We start from the raw sequence: 12,157 nt of genomic DNA, 5'->3' as shown, positions 1-12,157 counted from the left end.
AGGAACTCCCACCTCCCACCGCCCTGCCTGCTATTTGTTTCATGTTGTAAATTTCTTCTCTTGTAGATTAGACAATCTTTCATTCCTGCCTTGGCTCTGCATGCAAATATGCATACATTGTGAGGCATCCAATGCATAAATGACCAGAAAGGGAGATACGTGTCTGTTACCTCCTGCCTGAAGGGAATAATTCCAAAGTATGTTACCTCCTGGGGACCAGTCTTAAGCACATAATTTTTAGTATATATGCTATTATCCATACACACATTTCACAATGATTATTCTGACCAGTGGGCTACTCTTCAGAAAAGCATAGGCTGCCACCGTATGGTGAACTATTATGCATAATTGATCCAGGGATCCTGATACAACTTTATGCCCCCCCGCCCCCTGCCCTCTTCCTGTTGGCACTAACGGATCCCTGGATCACATATGGGTTTATGGGTAGGAGGAGGTGTGTCTGTTGTGAATCTCATTCTTATGTTAGAAAGGCTTTTTCGTAGAGGAAGATTTTGCAGCATTTCCTAAAAGTGGTCTGATTTGCCTGCTTTCCGGAAGTTTGTTCCATGTCCAATTCCTTTGACCAAGAATACTGTTGCCCCTAGGCCTGAGCAGTTAACTAATATTCAAGGCCTTGGTTGGTTGGTTGTATTGGGAGAAATTGATTAGGCATCTCAGGTATTCCTTTGGTGCCATCCTGTTATAAATAATGAATGCTTTTAGAATCATAGAATATCAGGGTTGGAAGGGACCTCAGGAGGTCATCTAGTCCAATCCCCTGCTCAAAGCAGGACCACTCCCCAACTAAATCATCCCAGCCAGAGCTTTGTCAAGCCTGACCTTAAAAACTTCTAAGGAAGGAGATTCTACCACCTCCCTAGGTAATGCATTCCAGTGTTTCACCACCCTCCTAGTGAAAAAGTTTTTCCTAATATCCAAGCTAAACCTCCCCCACTGCAACTTGAGACCATTACTCCTTGTCCTGTCCTCTTCTACCACTGAGAATAGTCTAGACCCATCCTCTTTGGAACCACCTCTCAGGTAGTTGAAAGCAGCTATCAAATCCCCCCTCATTCTTCTCTTCTGCAGACTAAACAATCCCAGTTCCCTCCGCCTCTCCTCATAAGTCATGTGTTCCAGACCCCTAATCATTTTTGTTGCCCTTCGCTGGACTCTCTCCAATTTATCCACATCCTTCTTTTAGTGTGGGGCCCAAAACTGGACACAGTACTCCAGGTGAGGCCTCACCAATGTCGAATGGAGGGGAACAATCACGTCTCTCGATCTGCTGGCTATGCCCCTACTTATACATCCCAAAATGCCATTGGCCTTCTTGGCAACAAGGGCACACTGTTGACTCATATCCAGCTTCTCCTAGGTCCTTTTCCGCAGAACTGCTGCCTAGCCATTCGTTCCCTAGTCTGTAGCGGTGCATTGGATTCTTCCGTCCTAAGTGCAGAACCCTGCACTTATCCTTGTTGAACCTCATCAGATTTCTTTTGGCCCAATCCTCCAATTTGTCTAGGTCCCTCTGTATCCTATCCCTACCTGTCACCGTATCTACCACTCCTCCTAGTTTAGTATCATCCGCAAATTTGCTGAGTGCAATCCACACCATCCTCCAGATCATTTATGAAGATATTGAACAAAACCGGCCCCAGGACCGACCTTTGGGGCACTCCACTTGATACCAGCTGCCAACTAGACATGGAGCCATTGATCACTACCCGTTGAGCCCGACAATCTAGCCAACTTTCTACCCATCTTATAGTGCATAGTGCTTTTAGAGTAGTCATGGACCAGATGTCAGATGGTAAAGCTCAAGTTTAGTTTATTAATCAAAGAGTAGCCATCTAGGCTCAAGCAGTACAAGCAGAAAAGGTGGCATTCACGAGTCCTGTGGTCCAGTCCACAGCTCATCGTATCCCAAGGTGAGCTAAGACTCTAAGGGTTTATGTAGACCCCCTTCTCCTTGATTATCCCATATTACAATTTGTGATTCTTGCTTCTGTAGCTTAGCACTAACAAATCATTATTAAATGTCAACTTGTTGTCAAAGGCTTTATATTCTATTTTGTCTATATTTCCATCAGCACAAGTTTATACATTTAATGAAACTTCAGATCAAGCAAAAATAAGCTTTTTCATACACCTGCACATTGTTATGCTTTCCTCATATGTCTCCATCCTGTGTACTCTTTCTTGTGAGTTCAGTTACAGCTTAGTACAGTAGAAAGCTTGTTCAAAAATCTAGTGTGAAAGCATGTAATGCTTCTTTGTTTTCTAAAGTAAATTTGTCTGCTAACTTGAGTACATTTCTTTTACTTTCTACTTAGGATCATTCTCAAAACCTTATGGGAGTCTTGCATGACAATTCTTTAGCATAGCCCTGGGACTGCTTAGTCTTTAGGCCTCTCTGTGCCAACGCTGTTTGTTTACAGAGAATGTACACAAAGTCCTGTTTCCCTGAACACAGTAGTAACAAACGGCAGGCTATTTCCTTGCTTACAATTTCCAAGCCCGCCTTTCCAGTGAATATTTTGCCCCATGAAGCTCTGTCTCTACTCCCATGCAGGACCACGCTTACCACTGCTTCTCTTGCTGTCTGCTGCTTTCTCCTTAGCCCACATGTTTTGGCCAGTGCCGTGGGTAGTGGCTTTTATTATTTCAGCTCTCTCTACTCAGAGGCCTGTTAATTGCTTAGTACACTCATTGACTTTAATCATGTTTGAGATTGATGGCATTAACGCCTTCCAGCATAACAATATGGGTTTTGTGATCTGTTACTCCTTTGATCAGGGAAGTATATTAAATAGCAGCAAAGCTTGCAAGTCACGTTACAGTAGTAAGCAACTATTCTACCAACCAGCAGTTCGTATTTTCTTCAGCTGTCCCCACTGCTGTTTGAATTTTGTGTCTTGATTGCTCACATTAAAATCTTGTCATTTTGACCATGTCTACATAATGAAGTTTGGTTGATACAAGTTATGCTGGCATACAGCCACCAAAAAATGCATATCATTCAGGTGTGTACATGCTTGGCTGCTTGCATAGGTACCGTACTCACCAGGAGTGTTTACATTGATGTAAAATGCAGTGCACTATGGGTAGGTATCCCAGTGTGCCCCATGCAGCCCTTCTTTGGGACATTTGGGAGTGCCTTTGGGACATTGTTTCAGTGACTTATGGAATAGGAACAATTTGTCCAGAGATATCTGGGAGCTAGGAGTCAAATTCCCACCATGCTGCTTTCTGCATTCCATAACGCTTTCCACATCCTATAATTTTTGCACTGTTTTTTATAATTCCCGCAATCTCATGCACTACTTTTCAGTCTCTGCCATCTCTCTGTCAGAAACAGGGCTGACTTCAGTACAGTTCTGCTACGTGGGGCTAACATGGCATGCACAGTTCTCCGGTATTTCCAGAGCTTGAGGGAATACGGCTGCAGTTGAGTTTGCGATAAGGAAGATGTGGATATGTTTGACCACAATAACAGGATACTGATAGACATAGTCGGGGGAAAAATGCCATTTTACTGGTGGTGTTCATGGAGAAGGTCCACATGGTGGAGCGCCATTTCTGGGCCAAAGAAATGAGCACTGATTGTTGGAATAGCATCTCAATGCAGGTTTGGGATGATGAGCAGTGACTTCAGAACTTTTGGATGCAAATGGCCACATTCCTGGATCTGTGTCTAGAGCTTGTCCCAGCACTCTGGTTCAGGCACACCAAAATGAGAGGCTCATTGACAGTGGAGAAGCAAGTGGCAATCTCTCTCTGGAAACTTGCAATGCCAGATTGCTACTAGTTAGTGGGCAATCCTTTTGGAGTTGGAAAATCCACAGTGAGGGCCGTTGTGATACAAGTGTGCAGAGCCATTAAGTGTCTTCTGCTACACAGGACTGTGACTTTCAGTAATGTACAGGAAACTGGGGATTGATTTGCAGCAATGGGGTTCCTGAACTGTGGTGGGGTGAAGGATGGCACGCATATCCCTTTTTGGTGCCAACCCACCTGGCAACAGAGTACATCAACTGAAAGGGCTACTTTTCTATTGTTATGCAAGCGCTAGTGGATCATTGGAAATGCTTCACTAGTATCAATGTGGGCTGGTCAGGGAAGGTGCATGACTTTGTATTATTGAATTTCATCCCATTTCTGTTACTGTACTCTTCAAGGTCATCCAGTTTTTCCTGTACAATATTCTCATTCTGCTCTGTATTGACAATGCCTCCTAACTTTGTATTATCAGCAAATGTAATGAGCACACTCCTACTCCACTCCTACAGCTTGGTCTGTAGCTTTTCTCTACAAGATTTTTGCCTTTGCTTGGAATGCAAATTGCAAATAGTTTTTATATAGTTGATTTTTTAAATTAATTCTAAGCCTTCGCCACATTTAAGTCCTTAAGCTCTTCAGTTCAGTTGTCTTCTTTTACTACTTCCATTAAGTCTGCCTTTTTGAAATAAAAAGCCATAGTTGAAGACCTGGTTTTGATTATCCTTCCATTTACTTTAAATTAAATCAGCTCCTGATTATTTGATCCAAAGTTATTTCCTTACTACTTAGCAACACCAAGTTAAAATTGCACGACCTCTTGATTTAGTGACGATTTGATGAAGAAAACTGTTGTCATCTTTTAGAACACAGGACTTTTCAAAAAGCTGCCGGCAGGGATGCTGGTGGTGATAAAATGCCAATGGTGATTCTGGGGGATCAAGCCTGCCCTTTGCTCCCCTGACTCAGGAAACTGTGGGCTGGACACCTCAGCAGTGCTCAGGGAAGATTTAGCTTCCAGCTCAGCAGGTACAGAATGATGGTTGAACTTGCTTTTGGTAGCTTGAAGGCACATTCCACCACTTCCTTCTCTGGCTGCAGCCCTGCAAACCTGCCTTCCACTCATTAACAACTGCCAGATAAAGACAACTTTTTACTGGCAACCAAGGGGTTGCTAATAAGCGGAATCTACTTATGTGTTCTATGGTTCTCCTCGTTGTCCCTCAGCATGCAGTGTTGCGGGTAAGGATGTACACAGTGATGCCAGGTGGTATGATGGGGGCATGTAGGGAGCAGCAATTATGGAGTTCTCCAAGGGCTACAAGGCTGCTGAATATGAAATCTTTGAGCCTCCATGTCAACCATGATGTGAAGCATTTTTTTTCTTGTCCTGGTGCATATCCAATGTGCCTCTCGCTCTCTCTACCCTTTTTGCCTCTTCTGAAGCAACCATTCTCAGGCTCTCTTTATGGTTGTGTTCTGATGGGCCTTCCAAGCCCTTAGATTACTGGACGAGGCAATGGTGGGTTGGAGAATCTCGCAGAACGCATCCTTCCTGTGGTGAGGGGCACCCCTCAAGGCCACCATGCCAGAAGCTGCTGATCAAAACAGACACACACCATTAGATTTACAGTCACAATGGAAAGGGAAAATAAGTCTGAAAAATTCCTTATTAGTACTAGAAAAACTCTTTATAAGAAATTCCTATTAACACCTTCCTACAGCTCCACTCTGCAGCTCAAACCATGGTGAGTACAGCTTAGAGCAGAAGAAAGGGCTTGTCATAAATATAAAGGGAAGGGTAACAACCTTCCTGAAAACAGTACTATAAAATCCCTCCTGGCCAGAGGCACAATATCCTTTTACCTGTAAAGGGTTAAGAAGCTCAGATAACCTCGCTGGCACCTGACCAATAAGGGGACAAGATACTTTCAAATCGGGGGCGGGAGGGGGTTGGGGGATGAGGCTTTTGTCTGTCTGTTCTGTGTGCTTGCTGGAGAGAGATCAAGAAAGCAAGCAATCCAACTCCATTCGAATTAGTAAGTACTAGCAAGGAAATGCGTTAGTTTACTTTTGTTTTGGCTTGTGATTTCCTCTGTGCTGAGAGGAAGGTGTATTCCTGGTTTTATTTTTGTAATTTTAAAGTTTTGCCCAGAGGGAAATCCTCTCTGTTTTAAATCTGATTGCCCTGTGAGATTAGCATCCCTTCTAGTTTTAAAGAGGTGCTTCTTTTACCTTTTTTTCTTCTAAAAAAGTTCTGTTTCTTTTAAGAGCCTGATTGATTTCTCTATTGTCCTAAGACCCAGGGGTTTGGGTCTGTGATCACTTTGTAACCAGTTGGTTAGGATATTATTCTCAAGCTTCCCCAGGAAAGAGGGTGTAAGGGCTTGGGGGAATATTTTGGGGGAATAGGAACTCCAAGTGGTCCTTTCCCTGATTCTTTGTTAAATCACTTGGTGGTGGCAGCAAACAAAAAGTTTGTGCCTTGGGGAAGTTTTACCCTAAGCTGGTAGAAAAGCATTTAGGGGGTCTTTCATGCGGGTCCCCACATCTGTACCTTAGAGTTCAGAGTGGGGAGGGAACCCTGACAGAAGTGTTCTGTGGCATGTTGCTATAAAGTCTAGGCCCCCATCCCTGGATATGGGTATAGGGAAATGGCAGAGAATACTGACACTATTTTCATGGGCAGTGGTGATTTTGGCTGGTATCTCATACCTAAAGGTGACAAAGGCATAGACAACCCAGCTGCTACTGGCTTCCCACAGCTGCCTGGTCCCATATGTTGCTAGCTTGTTTACTGCAATGGTGCTAGCCCAACTCAAATGTTTGGGAGAGGATTGCAGAGTATCCCCATCAAAGTGTAGTTGAGATATCTGAAAAGGATAAAAGGGACATTTCTATTCAGATATGCGGAGTACTCTAACACCCCCTTCTGCCCTTCCCCCCCTCCCCAACCTCGCCCAATAAGAAAAAGAAATGAAATGAGGAGGCCGAGTCTATCTCTGTTCGACCTGTACCCAGACACAGGACATTGATCTACTGTAGGTTGTTACCGGACTGCCATACTACTCTTTTTGAAGGTATTCCCCAACATTTTACTTGATTATCTTATACCAGTAAAACAATGAAAAACAGATCCCTGTCTCTTAACTTGCAGGTAGGTTGGGGGCCATTTTTAAATGGGGAAGAAAAGTGAGGGAGAGGGAAAGATGTGGCTTGAGGGAAAGAAAAAGCAACAAAAACAAAAAATTGCAAGGAGTAATTTGTGTACGCACTTACCTGAGCTTCCTTCCCCATCATCAGTGGGCATCATCTGAGCTCACCTGGCAGAACTGGCTTGAGTGCTGGAGAGTTTTAAACAGTTCCTGGCTCACAGCATGGTTTGAGTCCCCTGTTATATCCCCTCCCTTCTTCAACTCCTCCTCCTCTCTCTTCATGGCAGGGGCTCACTTTTGGGCTCCTCTGAGGTGTCCACAGTCATTTATGGGGTGCTGATGAGGTCACCACCAAGTATAGCATGCAGTTTGTTGTAAAAGGAGCAGGTTTGCATGGCAGCATCAGATTTCTTGTTGCCCTCCCTAGTCTTGTGGTATGCCTGGCATAGCTTCTTCACTTTCATGCTTCTTATCTCTCTTGTACCCCTTTGCCAGCATTACCCATGTGATCTGCTTGTAGATGTCGATGTTCCTGTGGATGGTCCATAGCTCTGCTTGCACAGCATCTTCTCCCCACAGGCCAAGGAGATCCAATACTACTTTCCTGCTCCAGGCAGGAGCATGTTTAGGAGCTCTCCATGTGCTTTGGGTTGGGCAGTCAACTGCACACAAAGGTGAGCACTTAAGTGTGCTCTCCAAAATGAGCAATCAGGAAAGGGCATTTCAGAAACTTGCAAGGATTTTAAAGGTGGCATGGATTGCTTCAGGACTCTGTGACCCCTGGGCAGTGGAGTGCAAAATTCTGATCAGAGCAATCACTGTCGTAGGGATGTGGACATTGGAGGATGGTTAGGTTTGACACAACTAGTGCAATGGCTACACTTCCTCTTTGTTGACCTTAGTTAGGTCAACAGTGGTCAGCGTCACTCATGAAGGTGGTGGTACTGTGTTGCTGTAATGAGCCGCTTACGTTAATGGGCGACAAATTTTAATATAAACACATGCCAAACTTGGTCCAGGCAAATATACCTAATTTCATAGCGTAGACTAAGTCTTAGTCACTGTCCCAGCCACTCAAAAACCAGGTACTGGGGCCAAAGCACCAGGGCTTATTAGGGGATTGGGCAGTTGTATCGCCTCCTCTGCCTACTGCTGCTGCCTTGTTTTATAAACAAAGCCTATTTGAATTTAACCCCTTTTATCATCAGGTATTAAAGTGTCAGTTGTTAATGGCTCATCCAATTTTGAAAGCTGTAAAGGCACACATAGAGCATTACATAGGTAGTTATATACCTCTCAAAAATGAGTGGGAAGTAGGTAGTGCTGTGAATCAAGGCATGCAAATAGTCTCACAAAAATGTGGTATTTCTGCACAACCTTGTGAGGTATAAAGTGATAAAAATAACCTGGGAAAAAATTGCTTTGAAATCTATAAGGATTTACTTTCTCCTCTGCTGGCTTTGTTCTCTAGCGCAGCTTGCTGGGGTGTCATGTCATCGTGGGTGAACATCCCTAATATCTGAAAGAATTAAAATGTTCTAAGTTTTTAAAAGAAGATATGTTGAACCCCCCGTTTATTCTGGCATATGTGAACAATTAGTACATATAGGTTAAAGGTGATTATAATTTGGCACACATCATTAAGTAAGTATAGTACAAACCTGTTTAAACTGAACACCAGTTAACATGAATGAGACGTTATTCCTTGGGTTTGTGCTGTATGCATGTGGACATCCTGTGATCTTCATTATGCTCCACACTAGGGACCAACATTGGAAAGCAAATTCTCTTGTGTAGAGAGGGCTCTGCTATGCTGGTTGGCAAAAATTCAAAGATTTCAGATGCTCTTTCAAAGCCTTTAGCTAACTGGGTTATCTCTTATTTTTAGTCTTTGCTGCCTTAAACCTATAGATTCTATGTTTCCTTACAACTGTACTGTATTCTCTTACTGCTGTTGTATTAATGTCTTTCTGGTTATTCCTGAGAAGAGCTAAATAAAAAAATAAAAGGGACGATAAGCATCTAGTCCCACTGTATTATCAGTTACTATGCCTCTATGAACGTGGATTAGAGGAAAGGACCTTTGAGACTCGGTGGCAAGATTCCACAAGAATACATTGATCCATAGGAATACTGTAGCTTGCCCATTTTTGGCCTTACAGAAAAGTTTTAAGTGAACATAAGACCAAAAAAACCAGATAAGTGTCCTGTTAGAAGATTCAGTATGTCAGCACTGCAGGAGCCATAAATATAATGGAACATACCATAATTTATAACCTGTTCTTCAAAAAGATGAGTGTTTCATTAGCTTGAGACCTTCTATTCTCAAGAAGGTGTCTCCCTTTGTTACCCTTTTGATGTAGATCTACAATGGCAAACTGTGCTTAATATACATAAGTCACGATATGTCAGGTCCATGAGCTATAGGGGAACCCATGTGGCTAATTGTCTCAGCCTCCAAACAATAAACTTGGCAATGTAGGAACATGATTTCTTTCCTTAAAAACAAAAAAGTGGTTGGAAATGTTGTGCTTTAGTGTGAGCAATACTAAAATCACTCACCCAAAACCATTTGTTTTGATTTGTATTTATTTGTTTAACTGAACAAAATTAAGGCCAGTCAAGCTGTACGCATCAAAATATGTTCAGAGTAGCTCCTAAACATCATTCTGTTTCCCTACGTGCACGTTAATATTGGGGGTAAATTGATGTTTTGAGTTCGTTAGCTTACAAAGTACATACTTAACAATTATTGCAAAGGGCCTATGACCCTGGTACTTCATAGTACTCCTAGTTTTTCAGTCATTAGAGAATTCTAGAACAGTGTTTCTTAACCTTTTTGATACCAGGGACCAGCATGCTTCCTTCCTAAACTGTGTCAGGGAGATCTCAGGGACCAGCACCAGTCCACCGTCATTGAGAAACACTGTTGTAACAGGCAGTTTGCCATGCACTCTTTCAATTTTTGTCCTACTATACTAATATTTCTCAACATCCTTGCTATAATGATTTTTATTAATTTTTGTTTGTTATCAAATCATTATTGGAAACCCATTGTTCTAAGTGTTTTACATGTGATCCCTCTCCTAAAGAGTTTAAGAAATAAGTGTGTATAATGATTAGTCAGTCCTAGTCACTTTATACTGAATTATTAAAAAAATTGAAGTACTTTGAAAATCACTGGCATTACTCCAGATCTGTATTACCATGAATGAGACAGCAGCATTTGGATTATATTTAAAGATCCAATTTGGTCGTGGAGGTCACGGATTCTGTGACTTAGATGTACATCCATGATATCTTCAGCCCACTGCAGCGGCAGGACTGTGATAGCTGTCAACCCCCGCCCAGGGCTAGAGCAACCCCCAGGGCCATGTCAGTGGCTTCCAGGGCCAGGTCAGCCTTTGGAGACCACCAGAATAGCCCCTGGGGCTGGAGCAATGGCTGGAGCAGCTGCCCAGGGCTGGTTGAACCCCTGAGGCTGCCGGAGCAGCGGACTGGGTCATCCACCCAGGGCTGGCAGCCAGCCACCGCTGCAGAAGCAGCGGCTGGGACTGGAGCCATGGCCAGAGCTGCAATGCCGCAGTGTAGGAGTAGGATTTTATATTTGTACTATAAGAGTTAATGTCTGCCTTGATTTCATCCTGCTAGCCCTCCCTATTTGAATAGCAGAAAGGAATGACCCTCTGGACGATGAGATTCTGTTTTCCCATATGCATTACAATTAGGACCTGTTATAAGGTTTAGTTAATAAGAGACAGGATTTTTTATTGTGTCTATGTTAATTAGATTAAAGGAATGTTGAAGGCCTGAGCACAATGTAAACTATTTTTGACCACAAGATTTAGTGAAGTTTAATTTCTCACTTCTCTGAGAGACTGTGAATGAGGAATGCATGCATCAGGAAAAGACAAGGTGTGAAAGCCATTGTTATAGCCAGATGGTCAAGGAAGGAGGAGTGAAGAGACTTAACAACACCAGAAAATCATCTATGCGCTTCCATAATGAAGGAAAGGCAGATTGATGGCCCTGAGGGGAAGGCTGTCACCCCTAAAGACAATTGATTAAATCAAAACCAGGACAGAATGACCCTCTCAAGGGTGTTTTGAAATGTTACTCCAAGCACGGAGTAACCGGTCAGAAACTGACACAGCAAAATCCATAGACTTCAGCCGAGAAAAAAGACTATTAGAACAGGGTGCTTGGCCATAAGACTTTGGGTTCGTCTTGCCACACTCCAGGAGCATCGGATCGCGAACGACAGAGCCCTGCTCCCCTCTGTGACCAATCTGGCTGGCCACTAGATTGATCCAGACTCTGGACTGGTAACTATAAACATCAACTGGCAGGACTGTGTTCATGGTGTGTGTGTGTGTGTGTGTGAGAGAGAGAGAGAGATTGAAAAGCACATGCTAACTGTTGTATTTACAATAAACATGGCATTTTGCCTTATCCCTCTTATAAGATCCTATTGGTATTATTTTATTAGTGTAACAGCAGGAAGAGTATCAGGGCTGGAGCAGTGACCGGCAGTCATCCCCCAGTGGGGCTCCAAGTGTTAGTCATCTCCCCACCATCCAGGGTCTTTTTACTAAAAGTCAAGGACAGGTTGCGGGATTCCATGTATTTTTGTTTATTGCCAGTGACCTGTCCATGACTTTTACTAAAAGTACCCATGACAAAATATTAACTTTAATTATAGTTGTGTAAACCACCTAGGGACAGTAAACTAAATGCAAGATAAGTTTGGCTGTACCTCTCTCCATTTTGTTCATTTTCTCTTTAACTGTAACAGTTTCTGTGAATTGTTTTTATATAATGTTTTATTTTTAGACTGTTTATTTGATAATTATAGCTGCAGACAAGGTTCTATATAAGTGATAAATGTTTTTGTTTTGTCTTCCAGAACAAGTACACAGACATTTAGATCAACATGAGGTGAAATACTTACAATTTGCTTTCCGTTGGATGAATAACTTGCTGATGAGAGAAGTTCCGCTGAGGTGCACCATAAGGCTATGGGACACATACCAGGTGAGCACTTGCTTTATGGTTGCATACTTCCAATTGGTGATGTAGGATGACATCATTCTGAGGTGCTCTCCTTTTATGTAAATGTACCTTTCCCTGTTTTTCAGTATGGGACAATGAATGTAAATTTACCTCATTGCTGTACACAGTACATAAAATGAATATATAGCTTTTCCATCCACTGGTATTGA

At 42.8% G+C, this 12,157-nt stretch overlaps 1 protein-coding gene across 3 annotated transcripts in view; it reads left to right on the top strand.

Moving 5' to 3' along the window:
- TBC1D22A (TBC1 domain family member 22A) overlaps nucleotides 1–12,157 on the top strand; it is a 438,694-nt gene that overhangs the window by 254,434 nt on the left and 172,103 nt on the right. For all 3 annotated transcript variants that reach the window (XM_084629309.1, XM_084629310.1, XM_084629311.1), the window contains one exon: nucleotides 11,842–11,969. In XM_084629309.1, the coding sequence (XP_084485435.1) occupies nucleotides 11,842–11,969 (128 nt within the window). The remainder of the gene's footprint in view (nucleotides 1–11,841; nucleotides 11,970–12,157) is intronic.

This window comes from Lepidochelys olivacea (assembly GCF_965140295.1).
Source record: "Lepidochelys olivacea isolate rLepOli2 genome assembly, chromosome: 1".
Classification (NCBI taxonomy): domain Eukaryota; kingdom Metazoa; phylum Chordata; order Testudines; family Cheloniidae; genus Lepidochelys; species Lepidochelys olivacea.
Note: the sequence above shows the minus strand (reverse complement) of the source record. Positions and strands in the feature narration are given on the sequence as shown.